Source organism: Erinaceus europaeus, chromosome 10 (genome assembly GCF_950295315.1).
Source record: "Erinaceus europaeus chromosome 10, mEriEur2.1, whole genome shotgun sequence".
Classification (NCBI taxonomy): Eukaryota; Metazoa; Chordata; class Mammalia; order Eulipotyphla; family Erinaceidae; genus Erinaceus; species Erinaceus europaeus.
In genome coordinates, this window is record NC_080171.1 from 27153791 (window position 1) to 27173199 (window position 19409).

General features: G+C 49.9%; 1 protein-coding gene across 1 annotated transcript in view; it reads right to left on the reverse strand.

Annotated features, from left to right (window-relative positions):
- Positions 1-19409, reverse strand: part of STKLD1 (serine/threonine kinase like domain containing 1) — a 37739-nt gene that overhangs the window by 3768 nt on the left and 14562 nt on the right. The window contains exons 6-14 of the mRNA XM_060199358.1: positions 17230-17300; positions 16182-16297; positions 13164-13282; positions 10720-10883; positions 8461-8591; positions 6476-6559; positions 3419-3535; positions 1678-1818; positions 352-480 (exon numbers count right to left, since the gene is read on the reverse strand). Coding sequence (XP_060055341.1) covers positions 352-480; positions 1678-1818; positions 3419-3535; positions 6476-6559; positions 8461-8591; positions 10720-10883; positions 13164-13282; positions 16182-16297; positions 17230-17300 — 1072 coding nt within the window. The remainder of the gene's footprint in view (positions 1-351; positions 481-1677; positions 1819-3418; positions 3536-6475; positions 6560-8460; positions 8592-10719; positions 10884-13163; positions 13283-16181; positions 16298-17229; positions 17301-19409) is intronic.

The following is a 19409-nucleotide window of genomic DNA, read 5'->3' on the forward strand; positions in this document are numbered from 1 at the left end:
CCCAAGGAGAGGTATTTGGGGGGTGGTTGGCACTGGGTGGGGGGCCAAGCTGGGGTCTAGAGGCCTCTTTCTGGCTCAAGTGTCAGAAGAAGCTAGGTGATGCTAAGCTGACTTCTGGAAGTCCTGCAAGGTGTGACTCAGAAGGGACTCCCTAGGCAGTAGTACAGATCGTTATGGACCTCTCCCCACTCCTGCCAGTTGTCTTTTCCCTACTCCTCCCCTCTTCCCTGACGCTTCTCCCCTCTGTTCAGGTGCTTGTGGAAGACTCCCTAGGCCACAGTCTGCACTGAGGGTTTAAGGGCTAGTCTAGGGAGACCTCTGAGTGGGTAGAGGGATGCCAGCCCTTCTCACCATCTACCAGGAGGGCCCAGAGCAGGCTCAGGCCACTGATGCAGATGTCCCTGTTAGTGGAGAAGCAGCTCAAGTGCTCCAGGGCAAGCTCGAATGCCCCTGCCTTCTGTAGCTCCTCTGCACCCGAGGCTGCAGGTGGCTCCGGGGTTAGCACTGTGAAAAGCCCCCTCTTCCAGGAAGCCCTCCCTAAGTGCCCACATCCCTCCTCTGTCACCCTGAAGCACTACAACCCAGCACCCTGCATTACTGGGTGCCCGACTGGCCAGTCTCAAGATATGAGCCATCCCCTGGGTCACCAACTGATCCCTTCATTGGCTAGATGGAGGTTGGCTTCAAGCTCTTCTTCCTAACATGGAGTCAGTAGTATATGCTGAGCCCTTGCCCCTGACAGCCCTGGGACTCTGGATGAGTGTCCTGGGGCCTCTATGTCTTGGAGAAATCGATGCCCACTGCGGGGGGGAGGGGCTGGAGGGGGTTGCACCAGGCACAAGGACCTGAGTCTGAGCCCCAGCTCTCCACCTGCATGGAGGGAGCTTCATGAGTAGTGAAGCAGGTCTGCAGCTGTCTATCTCTCTACCTATCTCCCCTTCCCCTTTCAGTTTCTCTGTCCTGTCAAATATAGGAAGGAAAAAAATGGCTGGGGGAGCCGGGCAGAGGCACAGCGGGTTAAGCGCACATGGCGGAAAACGCATGGACAAGCATCAGGATCCCAGTTCGAGCCCCCGGCTCCCCACCTGCAGGGGGTTTGCTTCACTGGCGGTGAAGCAAGTCTGCAGGTGTCTTTCTCTCCCCCTCTGTCTTCCCCTTCTCTCTCCATTTCTCTCTGTCCTATCCAACAACAACGACAGCAGTAACAACAATGATAAACAACAAGGGCAATAAAAGGGAAAAAATAAAGTTTTTTTTTTTTTTTTAAATGGCCTGTGGTCCAGGAGGTGGCACAGTGATAAAGCTTTGGATTCTCAAGCATGAGGTCCTGAGTTCGATCGCTGGCAGCACATGTGCCAGAGTGATGTCTGGTTCTTTCTCTCTCCTCCTATCTTTCTCATAAATAAATAAAATCTTTAAAAAAAAAAATGGCCAGTAGATTTGTAGTGCTGGCACCAAGCCCCAACAATAACCTGATGGAAGGAGAAAGAAAGGAAGGCGTGCCCACTGGATTGCCAGACATGCTGCCCCATCCCAAGTGGCCTCAGAAGCCTGGAAACGTGCAGGGCATAAAGGACAGAAGTGTTTGGAGGTGTCCCCAGTGTGAAGCCCTTACGTGACACCCAAGCACTGGCCCCTGGGATGGGAGCATGGCAGGGTCTGGTGGTGTGGACCCACCCTGGCTGGCGATGATAGTGAGCAGGCTATAGAGCATCAGCAGGAGCTGCTCCGACTCCTGGTGCCTCCGCGCGATGCTCAGCAGGACGTCAAGGATGTCTCGGTGGCTGGGCATCTCAGCCTCTGGGTGCTGCAGCAATGCTGATCAAAGTGATGTAGTGAGCCTCACCCCCCACAGTTGGGGGCCCCGGCTCTTAAGGCCTGATTTCTCACCACCCCCCAGGGGCCTCCACGCTGCCCCCTCAGATGCCCTCCTGCCATCTGCTGGGGGTACATCCTTGCATGTCAGAGGGGAGCCCTGAGGGTACGTGGATTCAGATCCTTGTTTCCCAGCTGACCTGGCTTCACCCTGCAGGTCAAAAGCAGACAGACCTGGAAAGTGGCCCACACTTTCTGGTTTGGGGCCTGTATCCTCCCTGTCACACTGGGAGGGAGAGGGAGAGGCAGGGTCCAGACGAGTGACATCCATAGGGCCAGATGTAAACCATTGTGGGATAGTGGAGCGGGAGCACCAGGGAGAAGCTGACCAAGGCCGGGATGTCTCCCTCAGCTAAGCCCAGCCCCCACCTTGGCCCAGGGCATCTTCCCCTGCCCAGCACCCACCTTATCCCAGGGCATCTTCCCCTGCCCAGCACCCACCTTGGCCCAGGGCATCTTCCGCTGCCCAGCACCCACCTTGGCCCAGGGCATCTTCCCCTGCCCAGCACCCACCTTGGCCCAGGGCATCTTCCCTGCCCAGCACACACCTTATCCCAGGGCATCTTCCCCTGCCCAGCACCCACCTTGGCCCAGGGCATCTTCCCTGCCCAGCACCCACCTTATCCCAGGGCATCTTCCCCTGCCCAGCACCCACCTTGGCCCAGGGCATCTTCCCTGCCCAGCACACACCTTATCCCAGGGCATCTTCCCCTGCCCAGCACCCACCTTGGCCCAGGGCATCTTCCCTGCCCAGCACCCACCTTATCCCAGGGCATCTTCCCCTGCCCAGCACCCACCTTGGCCTAGGGCATTTTCCCTGCCCAGCACCCACCTTATCCCAGGGCATCTTCCCCTGCCCAGCACCCACCTTGGCCCAGGGCATCTTCCCTGCCCAGCACCCACCTTATCCCAGGGCATCTTCCCCTGCCCAGCACCCACTTTGGCCTAGGGCATTTTCCCTGCCCAGCACCCACCTTATCCCAGGGCATCTTCCCCTGCCCAGCACCCACCTTGGCCCAGGGCATCTTCCCTGCCCAGCACCCACCTTATCCCAGGGCATCTTCCCCTGCCCAGCACCCACCTTGGCCCAGGGCATCTTCCCTGCCCAGCACCCACCTTATCCCAGGGCATCTTCCCCTGCCCAGCACCCACCTTGGCCCAGGGCATCTTCCCTGCCCAGCACCCACCTTATCCGAGGGCATCTTCCCCTGCCCAGCACCCACCTTGGCCCAGGGCATCTTCCCTGCCCAGCACCCACCTTATCCCAGGGCATCTTCCCCTGCCCAGCACCCACCTTGGCCCAGGGCATCTTCCCTGCCCAGCACCCACCTTATCCCAGGGCATCTTCCCCTGCCCAGCACCCACCTTGGCCCAGGGCATCTTCCCTGCCCAGCACCCACCTTATCCCAGGGCATCTTCCCCTGCCCAGCACCCACCTTGGCCTAGGGCATCTTCCCTGCCCAGCACCCACCTTATCCCAGGGCATCTTCCCCTGCCCAGCACCCACCTTATCCCAGGGCATCTTCCCCTGCCCAGCACCTACCTTGGCCCAGGGCACGCAGCAGCAGAGAGCAGGCACACAGCTGAATGTCCAGGACCCTCTCGTGTTGCTGCATGGTGGTGGTGATAATGTCCACCAACTCCAATGGCCATGGCAGACCTGGGGGCAGGACAGCTGGTGAGTGGGAGTGGGGGTAGGGACTCAAGCAGGGGGCCAGAGGCTGCTGGGAGTCCAAGCAGGTGACGACACCCCATATTCCCAGAGGGCTGGTGCATCTGCACAGCACCAACTCTAAGGCTGGCAGTCTCTCAAGGCAGGCCCTTCCTAAACCAGCCTCACTCACAAAAGAGGGAACTGAGCCAGAGAGCTGGTGGCATTGGCTTTGAAACCAGAACCCTGTGGGTTCCCCTAGCTCCCTTCTGTGTTGGGGCCTGTGCTGTGCAAGGACCTGGGGAAGGGGAGAATGCAGTGGGGAGACACGGACCCAGCTGTGCCTCTTCCCCAGTTTCTTCGATGACAAAGTTTGGATAGTGGTCCCCTCATCACAGGTCAGAGTGACAAGGACAAAGGTGCTGGCTCCCAGGAAAGGCCACCCTGGGAAGAGCCCATCAGCCTAAACACCCCTCTGGCCGTAGCCTCACTCCAGAGGGATCCAAGGGCAGGTAAAGGGAGGGAAAGGCAGGGGGTCTTTCTGAGGTTCCTGATACCCCTGTAATCTCTGATTCCCCAGCCACTGGGATAGGTCTTTGGTGGAAGGAGAAAAGACGGGCGGATGGATAGATGGAGAGATGGATGGACAGGAAATAGAAAGATGGTTGGAGGAGTGGAAGGGTAAATATATGAACAAATATTTAACTACAGCAATAAAACAACAAAAGGGTGGGGGTTGTATTGTTAAATGGGAAACTGGGGAATGTTATGCATGTACAAACTATTGTATTTACTGTTGAATGTAAAACATTAATTCCCCAATAAAGAAATAAATTTAAAAAAAAACAAAACAAAAAAAATATATGAACAAAAGGATGGATAGACAGATGAATGAATGTCATAGGCTAATAAGACAGAAGCTGAAGTTGTATGAAGCCACATTTTGGCAACTTTAGCAAGATGCTGAGTGCTGACTGATGGGGTTTATTGGGAGAGGTAGTCTATCCAGGGGAGCAATTTTCCAGAAAAGATTCCATGACAGGTGCTGCATGTCCATACCCTAGACATCTAGGAATTCATCCTACAGAAAACACTAAGACGAGGACAGACACGCACGCTCCAGATTTTCAGTCATATAGTTTGGAGTTTGGTATAATTTGGTAAATTGGAGAAAGAGGAGAGCAGGCTGGGCATCAGCACATCTGGCTTAGTGCGCGTTACAGTGCACAAGGACCCAGGTTCAAGCCCCCGATCCCCACCTGCAAGGGGAAAGCTTTTCGAGGAGTGAAACAGGGCTACAGGTGTCTCTCTGCCTCTCTCCCTCTCTATCTCCCCTTTCCCTCTCAATTTCTCTGTCTGTATCCACTAATAAATAAAGACAATAAAAAATAAAAAAGAGGAAATGATTGCACATGGGCAGAGAGGGCGGAAGAGATAGGGTGTCCTGTACCTGTGAGAATTGCGTGACGGGGATTTGAGCGGTAGCACAGCGGGTTAAGCGCATGTGGCACAAACTGCAAGGACTGGTGGTGTAATGATATCGGTTCGAGCCCCTGGCTTCCCACCTGCAGAAGAGTCACTTCACAATTGGTGAAGCAGGTCTGCAGGTGTCTATCTTTCTCTCCCCATCTCTGTCTTCCCCTCCTCTCTCCATTTCTCTCTGTCCTATCCAACAACGACGACATCAACAACAATAATAATTACAACAATAAAACAACAAGGGCAACAAAAATAAATAAATAAATATTAAAAAATAATAATTGCAGTGACAAAGAGGCTGGGCAGTATAGTGCACCTGGTTCTGAGTGCACAAGTTACAGTATGCAAGGACCTGGGTTCAAGCCACTGGTCCCCTGCTGCAGGTGCCTCTCTGTCTCTCTCCCTCCCTATTTCCCCCTCCCCTCTCAATCAATCTCTAACTAATAAATACATGAAATATTATATGTTATGTTATAATTATGTGTGTTATATAATAATATACTTATTACAAATATTTATTTAATGTGGTCCAGAAGGTAGCACAGTGGATAAAATGCTGGATTTACAAGCATAAGGTCCCAAGCATCCCTAGCATCACATGTCCCAGAGTGACACTCTGGTTCTCTGTCTCTCCTCTCATTAATAATAATGTGGTCCGGGAGGTGGCACAGTGGATAAAGTGCTTGACTCTCAAGCGTGAGGTCCTGAGTTCAAGCCCTGGCAGCACATGTACCAGAGTGATGTCTGGTTCTTTCACTCTCTCATCCTATCTTTCTCATCAATCAATAAATAAAATCTTTAATAAATAATAACAACAACATAGTAGTAGTAGTAGTCCAGGTGGTGGTGCAGTGAATAGGCTGTTGAACTTTCAAGCATAGGGTTGGGAGTTGAATATCCGGCATCACATGTGCCAGAGTGATGCTCTGGTTCTCGTTCCATTCTTTTTTTAATTTAATTTTATTTATTTATTTATTTATTCCCTTTTGTTGCCCTTGTTTCTTTTTATTGTTGTAGTTACTACTGTTGTCGTCATTGTCGGATAAGAGAGAGAAGTGGAGAGAGGAGGGGAAGACAGAGGGGGAGAGAAAGAGAGACACCTGCAGACCTGCTTCACCGCCTGTGAAGCGACTCCCCTGCAGGTGGGGAGCCAGGGGCTTGAACTGGGATCCTTAAGCCTCTGGTCCTTGTGCTTTGCGCCACGTGTACTTAACCCGCTGCGCTACCACCCGACTCCTTCTTGTTCCATTCTTTCCCTCCCCTTCTCTTTCATAAGCAAGTGAATCTTATAAACAAATAAAATCTTTTTTAAGGATGGCAACATGGGCAGACCCTCAGGCTCTCTACAAGCAGGTCTTACATAATAGATAAGTAGGCTCTGAGGTGTTAGCCTGGTGGGTGCTCAAAAATAGGGCCCACACTTTCCCCAAAGACTCCCCCAGGTTTGGCCCCCGGTGGGAATGTCTCTACCTAGCTCTTCTTCACTCATGCTCAAGAGCCTCTTCAGAGCCCTGAACTGGACTTCAGGCCGGCTGGAGTAGATCTGCATGACTTCTGCAAGGAACACAGGGGACCATGAGTGGCACCTGTCACAGGCACCAGATGGCGCTCTTGTCCCCTGTCCAAAGCTACACAGGCTGCAGTGCCCTCCAAGCCTTCCTCACTGGAGACTTGGTCCTCTCCCCTGCTCCGTGGAGGGGGGTGGAGGGTCGGTTCTCTCATGGATCTCTCTCCTTTGATTCCCAACACACACCTGTCCTCCTGTGATCAACTGGGGCCCCTCTGCCTGTGAGCCTGTGCCCACACCAGGGAAGCCTATGTTGTGACATCTGCCTCACAGCAGACCCTGAGTGGACCTTTCACCACCCTTGCTTTAGATAAGGAAATGGGGGGAGAGGGTAGGGATACACACAAGGGACCAGAGGGATCATTCACTCAAAACTACCCACTAGGGGGGCTACAGGGTTTGACTAAACCCAGTTCTGCACATGCCTATATGGCATGTGAGGAAACAGCAGGGAATGGGTATCCCACTGCTAGAAACAGGGGCAGAGGTGTGTGTGTGGGGGGTGGCACAGGCAGCCCACACAGGGATCCACAAGGAGGAGGAGGAAGAAGAGGAAGAGGGAGAAGAAGGGAGAGGAGGTGAGCAGCCTGTGCACTGGGGACACAGCAAGGGGAGGGCAGTACTAACCTTCAATTTGAAAGTGAATCTAAAAATAAAAAAGCCTGAGGAGACAGCATAATGGTTCTGCAAGACTTTCCTTCCTGAGGCTCTGAAGTCCCAGGTTCAATCCCCAGCACCACCATGAGCCAGAGCTGAGTAGTGCTCTGGTGTCTTCTCCCCCCCCCACACACACACATTAAAACAAAACAAAATATTTAAATATATAAAAACAAAAAGAGGACTAACAGTGGCTCCCCCAGTTAAGTGCACACAACCATGCACAAGTCCCCAGTTTAAGTCCCCAGTCCCCACCTGCAGGGGTGACATATCAGGAGCAGTGAAGCAACACTGCAAGTATGTCTTTCTTTTTCCATCTTTATCTCCCCCTCCCCTCTCAATTTATCTCTGTCCTAGCAAATATAGGAAAAATAAAGCATCAAAAATATTAAAAAAAAAAAAAGTTTCTGAGTCAGGGGCCCCTGGAGGTGGTACAGTGAATAAAATACTAGACTCTCAAGTATGAAGTACCAAGTTCAATCCCTGGCAACACGTGTGCCAGAGCAATGCTCTGGTTCTCTCCCTCTGTCACTAATAAACAAATACATATTTTTAAATACAAATAAGAGGGGTGGGGAGGTGGCCCACTTGATTGTGCACACATTATCAAGTGCAAGCAGCTAGATTCAAGCCCCTACTCCCCACCTACAGGGAGGAAGCTTCACAAGCAGTGAAGCAGATCTGCAGGTGTCTGTCTCCCTCTCAATCTCTTCTTCCCCCTTAATTGCTTTCTGTCTCTGTCTGATAAATAAATATATATTTAAAAAAGAAGAAGAAGAAGAAGAAAAGAGTGGTCCTGGAGGTGGTGCAGGGATAAAGCTTTGGACTCTCAAGCATGAGGTCCTGAGTTTGATCCCCAGCAGCACATGTGCCAGAGTGATGTCTGGTTCTTTCTCCTCCTATCTTTCTCATTAATAAATAAATAAATAAAATCTTAAAAAAAAAAAAAAGAAAATAGGGTGGGGGAGATAGCATAATGGTTATGCAAAGAGACTCTCATGCTCCAAAGTCCCAGGTTCAATCTCCTGCACCATCATCAGCCAGAGCTGAACAATGCTCTGGTCAAAAAAATAAATTAATTAAATTAAAGATCTCTGAGTCAAGTAGTGCTAGGGACGGGATGGTTAGGGACATGGCCCAGAGCCTTCCAACCCTGGGTGAGTGGGGTCTTCTTCCACAACTAAACCACAGAGGGGTGCTAGGTCCTCATCCCCATGGGGTCCCCTGTCACCTAAGATGCTGGCTATGCTGCCCTGTAGCATCAAGTCAGTGATGAAGGTGGGGACCACCTGGTGGTGCATTGTCATCATGACACTGGAAGAGCTTAAGTTGCTGCTTGAGAAGGTTAGGTGGATGACTTCCCTGAGGAGGAGAGAGATCGAAGGTTAGGTGGATGACTTCCCTGGGGAGGAGCGAGATCGCTACACCACCACAGGCTCACTCTCTCTCTGAGAGGCTCTAGTGGCTTTATTTATTTATTTACTTATTTACCACCAGGGTTAGCACTGGAGCTGAGTGCCTGCACAATGAATCCACCACGCTTAGTGGCTCTCCCCCCACTGCCTTTTTTTTTTCTTTTTTTATATTTTATTTGACAAGACAGAGAGAAATTGAGAGGGGAGGGGAAGACAGAGAGGGAGAAAGAGCAACACCTGCAGACCTGCTTCACCACCTGTGAAGCGTCCCCTCCCCATGCAGGTGGGGAGTGGGGACTCAAGCCCAGCTACTTGCTCATGGTAATGTGTGTTCAACCAGGGGTACCACCCGGCCTTCTCGGTGTGTGTGAGGGGGGGGTGGCGGGTAACACAGGACATCAGCCTCCCACACTGTCTCAGCAGCTCCAGCTTGCAGCCTCAGGATCCCACCTCCAGGAAGGGCTGGAGCTGGCTGGGGCCAGCCATCACCCACACGACTCTTCATGCCATCACAAAATCAGAACCATTTTGCAAAATGGTTCTACAAAAAGTCTCTTTACCTGAGACTCCAAGGCCCCAGGTTCAATCCCCAGCACCACAAACCAGAGCTGAGCAGTGCTTTGGTAAAAAACAAATAAACAAACAAAAAATCAGATCTGACAATTGTACAGATACAAAGGTGAACATAGAAAAGACCAGAGCACGTATTACTTAGTATAATTTTTCCCTCTTTAACATTTTTTTTTTGCCAACAGGCATTGCTGGGGCTGCCCACCTGCATAACCCCGTCACTCCCATAGAATTTTTTTTTTCAGATAAAGGGTGAGAAACAGAGAGGGAGAGAAAGAGAGATACCACCCCACTACTTGTGAAGCTTTCTCTGTGCATGGTGCTCCCATATGGCGGCTGGAGAGGCTCAAACTCAGGGCCTTGCACATGGTAAAGTGTGCGCTGTCCTGGGTGAGCTATCTTGGTCCTTGGTTTTAAAATGAGTGAGGATTGTGGTCGGGTGAATTAGCTCAGCTGGTAGAGTACAGGTCTTATATGTCTGTGGCTCCTGCTTTGATCCCCGGTGCTGCCTGTACCAGAATGCCTTTCTCTCTCACTCTGTCTCTTTATTATTTATTTATTTATTCATTCATTCATTTATTTATACCAGAGAGCTGCTTAGCTCTGGCTTATGGTGGTACAGGGAGTTGAAAGTGGGATTTGGAGCCTCAGGCATGAGAGTCTCTGCATAAACTTTATGCTATCTATCCCTCCTATCTATCTCTACCTCTTCACTCTTTCTCTCTCTCTCTAGTATAAAATAAATATAATAAAAAATAGTAAAGTAAGGATTGAAACATTTTCCTGGTTCCTGCAGTCATGCTTCCCAGGCCTAGTAGAGAAGCTGACCCTGTGGCCACCTACATTCAAACTTGGAGAAATCCCATGTCCACAGATAACTTAGTGTATGTTCCAGGACCCCTAATAGACCAAGAAGTCTTGACGATAACAAGATGGAAATTGAACCAGAGACATATCTCACTGGGTGTAGTGTCTGCATTGCCATGTGCACAGCCCAGCATCAAACCCCAGCAACCACAGAGGAGGTGCGATGGCACTAGAGGAAGCTTGGGCGCTGTCTCCCTCCCCGCCCCCCACCTTTACCAGAGCACTGCTCAGCTCTGGCTTATGGTGGTGTGGGGGATTGAATTTGGGACTTTGGAGACTCAGGCATAAGAGTCTCTTTGCATAACCATTATGCTATCTACCCCCATCCCTATATCTATTTCTCTAAAATAAGCCTAGAGGGTGAAATTATATACTGATGAGGCTGGATTTAGCGAAAAGAAAAATTAAATTAAAAGAATAGGAGAGTGGTCCGGGAGGTGGCGCAGTGGCTAAGGCACTGGACTCTCAGGCATGAGGTCCTGAGTTCAATCCCCGGCAGCACATGTACAAGAGTGATGGCTGGTTCTTTCTCTCCTCCTATCTTTCTCATGAATAAATAAATAAATTCTTAAAAAAAAAAAAAAGAGTAGGAGAAATGGGCAGATTCATATGAAACCCCAGACAGACCCTAAGCTCACCGGATCGCTATTCGCTCTGAGGGACTGATCTGGAGCATCGAAGGCAAAATGGAGCCAAAGATTTTAGTGTCGGGGATCTTCCTCTCTTCCATGGTCTTCAGGACCCCCTGGAGGTGATCTGAGGATGTCCGGATAGACTTCCGCAGGTGCAGGGCCTCTGTGTTCTGAGAGAAGATAGGAAACACAGCTCTGCATTCTAAGGACCAGGTGTACAAACATGGCCTCTGCCTGCAGGAAGGCCCCACATACGCGTACTGTGAAGAAGTAAGGTGCAGAGAGCTAGGCCAGAGAAGGGGAACCCCCTCCTTCACATTGGTCAGGAAGGTCCACCTTGTCTCTGATCCAGACTCAGTAGAGAAGCATTTATGAGAGTGGGAGGTGTTTGTTTGCAGGTGGGCTGGGAGGCAGGCTGTCCCCTCTACCCTACTCACTCTTCCATACGCAGCAGGCTCAGAGGCCCAGGCTCCACTTCCCAGACCCTCTGAAGCTAGGGGAGGAAGGGGCACCACACACCAGGTTTCCTTCCTTCCTTCCTCCCCCCCTTTTTTTTAATTATCTTTATTTATTGGATAGAGACAGCCAGAAATTGAGAGGAGGAGGGAAGCTGGAGAGGGACAGAGAGACACCTGCAGACCTGCTTCACCACTCACAAAGCTTTCCTCCTGCAGGTGGGGACCAGGGTCTCGAACCCTGGCCCTATGCACTGTAGCATGTGTGCTCAACTAGGTGCGCCACCACCCAGTCCCCCCTTCTTTTTGCCTCCAGGGTTATTGCTGGGGCTCAGTGCCTGCACCATGAATCCACGGCTCCTGGAGGCCATTTTTTCCCCTTTTGTTGCCCTTGTTGTTGGAGCCCTGTCATGACTGTTATTGTTGTTGTTAATGTCGTTCATTGTTGGATAGGACAGAGAGAAATGGAGAGAAGAAGGGAACAGAGAGGGGAAGAGAAAGATAGACACCTGCAGACCTGCTTCACCACCTGTGAAGTGACTCCCCTGTAGATGGGAGCCAGGGGCTCGAACCAGGATCCTTACACCAGTTCTTGTACTTTACGCCACGTGCGCTTAACCTGCTGTGCTACTGCCCAATCCCCCCTCCCTTCTTGTTTCATTTATTTATTGGAATAGAAAGTCATTAATTGAAGGGGTAGATAACATAATGGTTATACAAAGATAGAGTCTCATGCCTAAGGCTCCAAAGTCCCAGGTTCAATCCCCTGCACCACCATAAACCAGAGTGGAGCAGTGCTCTGATTTAAAAAAAAAAAAAATTCAGAAAGGGGGCTGGGTGGTGGCACACCTGGCTGAGTGTACATGTTACAATGTGCAAGGACCTGGGTTCAAGCCTCCGGTCCCCACCTGCAAGGGGAAAATTTCACAAGCGGTAAAGCAGGGCTACAGGTGTCTCTCTGTCTCTCTCCCTCTCTATCTCCCCCTCCCCTCTTGATTTCTGGCTGTCTCAGTCCAATAAATAAAGATAATTAAAAAATAAATTAAATAAATAAACAAGAAAGACATTCATCGATAGGGAAAGAGGAGCTAGAGAAGGAGAGAGACACTGGCAGCACTGCTTCACCACTTATGATGCTTCCCTCCTGCAGGTGGGGACTGGGGGCTCGAACCCAGGTCCTTGCGCACTGTAACGTGCTCACACTACCTTTTTTTTTTCCCCAATAATGTACCAGGGCATGAACTCACTTGTACGACATGTATACCATTGAGTGGCTTCCAGACCCATTTTTTTTTTTCACTTTTTAGTTAGAAAGAAAGAATGAGAGATAAACACTATTCTGCCATCTGTGGACATTTCTTGATGCTGGCCGGAGTGCTCCTATGTAGTGCCTGGGGCTTAAACCAAGGCCCTCATGTATGGTTAGGTGTACATTCTTTTTTTTCTTTTTTTTTTTTTTTTTTGCCTCCAGGGTTATTGCTAGGACTCGGTGCAGGCACTGTGAATCCACTGCTCCTAGAGGCTATTTTTTCCCCCCATTTTTGTTGCCCTTGTTGTTATTATTATTGTTATTGTTGTTATTAATGCCATTGTTGTTGGATAGGACAGGGAGAAATGGAGAGAGGAAGGGAAGACAGAGAGAAAGATAGATACTTGCAGGTATCTATCCTGCAGGTGGGGAGCCGGGGACTCCCCTGCAGGTGGGGAGCCGGGGACTAGAACTGGGATCCTTACGCTGGTCCTTGCACTTTGCACCACCTGCGCTGAACCCGCTGCACTACCACCCAACTTCCTAGGTGTACACTCTATCAGGTGATCTATTTCCTTCTCTCCATTAGAACCCATCCAGGCCAAGTGCTGTGGCTGCCCCTCCAGAAGCCAGAAACTCCACACTGTCCACAGAGTAAGGACAGGAGGAAGCCGAGGGATGAGGGTGGTCTCTAGAGCCAAGATGGCAGGGGTTAGGTGGCAGGGAGTGGGCAGCAAGCAGCTCACGTTGATGAAGGAGCAGCTGGCCATGTCCAGAATGATACAACCCAGAGACCAGATGTCAGACTTCTGGCTGAAGGAGAACTTGAGGGCTTCGGGGGCCATCCAGGACTTCTGAAAGGGGTCTGCCGGCAGGAACAATAAAGTGGGGTGCATTGCACTGAGTCTTGTGTTCCTTGGGAAGTCAGCAGCTTGAGAAATGAGACTTCTAACCTAGTAACTAGGACAAGATATTTGCACATCACACATCTGACAAGCAATTGCTATCAGCCATCTATAAGGGAATCATACGGGCCACCTGGGTATTCAGCAGCTGCACAATAACATCGAAGGTCTGCTTTTGGCCAAGAGAAAACTAAGAGGACAGAAGCCTAGGGCTGTATTTCACATAGCCAGCCAAAAGGACTTACAAGCTAAAAACAAAGCAAAACCAGTTATGGGTGGGGGAGTTGATAGCATAATGGTTATGCACAGTGACTCTTTTGTCTGAGGCTCCAAAGTCTCAGGTTCAATCCCCCTGCACCACCAGAAGCCAAAGCTAAGCAGTGCTCTGGTGGTGGGGGGGAATAGGGAGTCGGATGGTAGTGCAGTGGGTTAAGCGCACGTGTCATAAAGCGCAAGGACCAGCATAAGGATCCCTGTTCAAGCCCCCGGCTCCCCACCTGCAGAGGAGTCGCTTCACAGGCAGTGAAGCAGGTCTGCAGGTGTCTGTCTTTCTCTCCCCCTCTCTGTCTTCCCCTCCTCTCTCCATTTCTCTCTGTACTATCCAATAACGACGACATCAATAACAACAATAATAACTACAACAATAAAAAACAATAAGGGCAACAAAAGGGAATAAATATATATATATATATGTTTTGTTTTGTTTTTTTTTTAAAAAAAGGGCAACAAAAGGGGAAAAATGGTCTCCAGGCGCAGTGGATTCATGGTGCAGGCACCAAGCCCGGGCAATAACCCTGGAGGCAAAAAAAAAAGTCACTACTAATCTTCAAAAAATAAACATTGTGCATGATTAAAAGGTTAACTGAGTGAATAAAGCTTCTCTAGATATTCACCAGGAACTTAACACATTTCTTCCTTCCTTCCTTTCTTTTTTTATTTTTTAATTTTTTAACCAGAGCAGTTCAGCTCTGGCTTAGGGTAGTGAGGGGGATTGAACCTGGGACATTGGAGCCTTAGGCATGAGAGTCTATTTGCATAACCATTGCACTATCTACCCTCCACCCTCCTTTCCTTTCTTTTCTTTTCTTCTTTTTTGACCAGAGCACTGCTCAACTCTGGTTTATGGTGGTGCAGGGGATTGAACCTGGAACTTTGGAGCCTCAGGCACAAGTCAGTTTGCATAACCATCATGCTATCTACCCCGGCCTGAACTTACACCTTTCTCAAAAGGCCTTTCTTTTGAACCCCTTTAGAAATAGCTGGTTCCTGTGGTCCACGAGGTAGCATAATGGATAAGGTGCTGGACTCTCAAGCATGAGGTCCTGAGTTCAATCCTGGCATCACGTGTACCAGAGTGATGTCTGGTTCTTTCTCTCTCCTCCTATGCCTCTCATTAATAAATAAATAAAATAATTTCTTAAAAAATAGCTGGTTCTTCAGAAGTGTCAGGAAAACGAGCCAGTTAATGTCAACAATGCTACAAGATGAATGGCTCAGTTGTAGTATATCAGTGATAAATCAAATCCCACCCCCCCAAAATGAAATGTTTTAGGTAATTTAAAAAAAATGATAAAGCTCGGTGGGTCGCCCTGTTGAGCTCACATATTACCATGCTCAAGGTTCGAGCCCCCACTCCCTACCTGCAGGTATCTATCTTTTCTCTCTCCCTCTCTACCTTTCCCTCAATTTCTCTCAATTTCTCTCAATTTTCTCTCAATTTCTTTCAATTTTCTCTCAATTTCTCTCTGTCCTACCAAATGAAAGAGAATTTTTTTAAAAAAAATGTGGTCCGGGAGGTGACACAGTGGGTAAAGCATTGGACTTTCAAGCATGAGGTCCCAAGTTCAATCCCTGGCAGCACATGTTCCAGAGTGATGTGTGGTTCTTTCTCTCTCCTCCCATCTTCCTCTTGAATAAATAAATAAAAAGGAAAGAATTTTTAAAAAAGAAGAGCGAAGCACAAAGACCGATCAAGGATCCTGGTTCGAGCCCCCAGTTCTCTACCTGCGGGGAGGGGGGGGTCTCTTCACAAACGGTGAAGCAGGTCTGCAGGTGTCTATCTTTCTCTCCCCCTCTCTGTCTTCCCCTCCTCTCTCCGTTTCTCTCTGTCCTATTCAACGACAACAGCACCAACAAAAATAACAGCAGCAACAATGGAAAAAAGATGGCCACCTAGAGCAATGGATTCGTAGTTCAGGCACCTTGCCCCAGCGATAAACCTGGAGGCAAAAAAGGAGGGGGAGGGGAAGAAATGGCTGCAGGGAGTGGTGGACTCAGCAATAACTCTGGTGGTAATAAAAAAAATGGAGGGAAGGAAGGGAGGGAGGGAGGGAGGAATGGAGGAAGGGAGGGAAGAAGGAAAAAGGTGGGGAAGATAAAATTGTTATGCAAAAATACTTTCTTGCTTGAGGCTACAAAGTCCCAAATTCAATCCCCCACACCACCATAAACCAGTGGTACTAAATTTGATCCCCAGTATTACATATACCAGAGTGATGTTCTGGTCCTCTCTTTCCTCCTCTCTCACACATTAATAGTGAATGTTGAAAAACAAAACTAAAGTAAACTTTCTTATTTCCTGGGTAAGTGCCCCTCCTGTTGTTTCCTCAGGATCTTTCACTATCTCGTGTCTTTTGGAGCCAGCGTGTGATCTGGGGCCCTGCTCCAGCTCCAGTACAAACCAGGTGCAGATCTCTTTGGAGCCCACACAAGTTTCAGAGAAAGCTGAGCAGAGGGGTTTGATGTTGCCTGGTTCCCCTGCCCAGAGCGGCCTTATCCTGAGGACTTAAGTGAGCCCCCTGGGGAGGGAAAGCCCCCCCCCCTCCCCAGCTCCCCAGTCCCCTGGGAGGCCCTGGCCACCTTCTTCTGCTCGGACGGTCCACTTGGCTTTGTCGGTCATCAAGGCCTGGGAACTCAAGTCCTGCAGTTTGCAGTGCTCATGGCTGACCAGGACAATGTTGGAGGGCTTGAGGTTCCTGAAACCAAGAGGCCAGGATTTCCTCCAGTTGCCTCGGTCCTTCCCCCCAGGCCACCCCCTGGCCATCCAGTGCTAGTCCTTCCCCCCAGGCCATCCAGTGCTAGTCCTTCCCCCCAGGCCATCCCCTGGCCATCCAGTGCTAGTCCTTCCCCCCAGGCTATCCCCTGGCCATCCAGTGCTAGTCCTTCCCCCCAGGCCATCCCCTGGCCATCCAGTGCTAGTCCTTCCCCCCAGGCCACCCCCAGGCCATCCAGTGCTGCTCCCAGGCCAGAGTGTGTCCTGGACCTTATCCCTGCCCCACCCAGCCTGCAGCCCTCACTCTGCAATAAATGGGCCTTTAAAAAAAAAGTCTTCCCTCTAGGCATAAAACAGACTCCCAGGCTTTGAGACTGGAGAAGACAAGGCAACTGCAAGCAGGAAGCCACCCCAGATTCTCCTGTGCTGGCTGACAGTCAGTCACTGCCTTCCAGAGCATAGTGTGCTTGTGCTCAGGGACTGCATTTCCAGTGACATTACTGGGAGTAGTGGCATTTTCTTTGTGCACATGGTGTGGTGTGGCAGGCTGAAGTTTGTCATTAGTACCACGCTGACCCTCTGGCCAGGCACCCAGAGGGCCACGCCACAGCTCAGCCTAAGACTTCCTGGGTGGCAGAGGCCACCGCAGAGCTTAATCTCTTTTCCTCAGAGTGCCCTGGTGACACCTGGGTGCCACAATGCCATTATCGGGTCTGTCCTCTGCCCTTTAGAACCGGCCGCCCTGTCAGTTCCCACAGCATCCAGGGTGACTCACTGGAGCTTACGTGGAGAATGACACTCCCTTTAAACCTGGGAGGTGATCTGGCATGGGCCCACCCTCATCCCCACTGCCCCACACTGCCCCACTGTTCCAAGCCCCCCATGCCACCCACACACACCCTGGCATCCTGTCACCTGTGTAAGATGTTCAATTGGTGCAGGTAATCCAAAGCGTCCATCATCTGGCCCAGCACGTTCTGGAGCCACTGAGGAGAAAGGGGTCAGGGGAGGTGCCAGGGCTAGAGGTGCCCACATTCCCCACAGCTGTTCCCAGGCTGGCCAGGAAGCACTAGTAGCCACCTAGGTGGGAGCATGGTCTCTCCTTACACCTTGTTGTGAGCAAAAGCTCAGAGCAAGGGTAAAATGTCTCTTCTTCGGGCTTCTTCTAGGCTGGTGTGTGGACAGCCCTCCAGATAGTCAAACCAGTCAGCCAGGCAACACCCTCCTTGTACTCAGTTCTCATACCTAGCACTCCTGTCCCCACTTCCAGACAAGACCCTGGGGCTTTGTCCCAGGCTAGGAATTTGTGGCCCTTGGGCTTTATGAGACTAAATCTTTGTTGCCAATGACCAGCTTTTCTTTCTAGGTCATTAGAAGGAACTCACCCACCCCCACCTCACCAATGTTCTAGAAGCACTTTTTTTCTTTTTTTTTTTTTTTTTTTTTTGGCAGAGGCAAGATCCATCTAGTTTCCAGGGTAGTGTTTTTTCAAACCATGACCCTAGAAAGGATGCTCTGCTTCTCAAACAAACAAATAAATTTTTTTTTTTAAAAAGTAACATTGGCTAGGGAAGTAGTTCAACCAGTGGAGCATGGAACTGAAGCTTGCTTGAACTTGAGTTGAGAACATGCTAAAGCTGACACACTATCCAGGTGAACTGTTTTGCTGGCCCGACCTACGCAATTTATTTATTTTATTAATATATTTTTATTTTATTTATTTACTTGCCCTTTTTGTTGCCCTTGTTGTTTTATTGTTGTAGTTATTATTGATGTCATCGTTGTTAGATAGGACAGAGAGAAGTGGAGAAAGGAGGGGAAGACAGAGAGGGGGAGAGAAAGACAGACACCTGCAGACCTGCTTCACCGCTTGTGAAGCGACTCCCCTGCAGGTGGGGAGCCAGGGGCTCCAATCCAGATCCTTACGCTGGTCCTTGCGCTTCGCACCACTTGCGTTTAACCTGCTGTGCTACCACCCAACCCCCGACCTACACGATTTAAACCTGTGTTGTACAAGGGTCAACTGAATTGATCTGGGGAAGGAGTTGGCTTTGCCATGTATTCAACTCAGGTCCAAGACTCCCCCCACGGCACTGAAGGAAGGCTTAGTGCAGTGCAAAAAGGCCATGCGGTGGCATACCCAGTACAAATGTTACCATGCGCAAGGACCCAGGTTCAAGCTCCTGGTCCCCACTTGGAAAATGGGGAAGCTTCATAAATGGTGTATGAATGGTGAAGTAGTGCTACAAGTGTCTCTCTGTCTCTTTTATTATTATTTTTTAATCTTTATTTATTGGATAGAGACAGCTAGAAATCAAGAGGGAAGGGGGTGACAGAAAGGGAGAGAGACAGAGAGACACCTGCAGCACTGCTTCACCACTCGCAAAGCTTTCCTCCTGCAGGTGGGGACTGGGGGCTCAAACCCGGGTCCTTGAGCATTGTAATATGTGCGCTCAACCAAGTGTGCCACCACCCGGCCCCATCTGTCTCTTTCCCTACCACCTTCTTCCCTATTTCTCTGTGTCTCTCAAATAAGTAAATATAATATTAAAAAAATGGCGGGGGAGATAGCATAATGGTTATATACACAGACTCTCATGCCTGAGGCTCCTAAGTTCCAGGTTCAATCCCCTGCACCACAATAAGCCAGAGCTGAGCAGTGCTCTGGTGTTTCTCTCTCTCTCTCTCTGCATTTCTCTAAAAAATAAAATAAATAAAATAGAAAAAAAGACTTGATCTGGTGGAGGTTATGTGAGTCCCTGCTGATCTGGATCCTGAAAGCTGTGCACATTACAATGTGAACATCTTCCCCCACACAGAGGAAGACAGGAACAGGAAGGCCTGGGGGCTGGGAGGCAGCTCACCCGGCAGGTGGAGCAGCTTGACTAATGTTATCCTCATGTGGGTTCCACCTTGCCACACCACAGAGCACTGTGCACAAGGAGAAGGGGCAGTGAAGCAGTGCTGTGGTGTCTCTCCTATCTCTTTCTTTTTTAAATTTTTATAGTTACCTTTGTGTATTGGATAGAGACAGTCAGAAATCAAGATGGAAGGGTGGGGGTATAGCATAATGGTTATGCAAAGAGACTTTCATG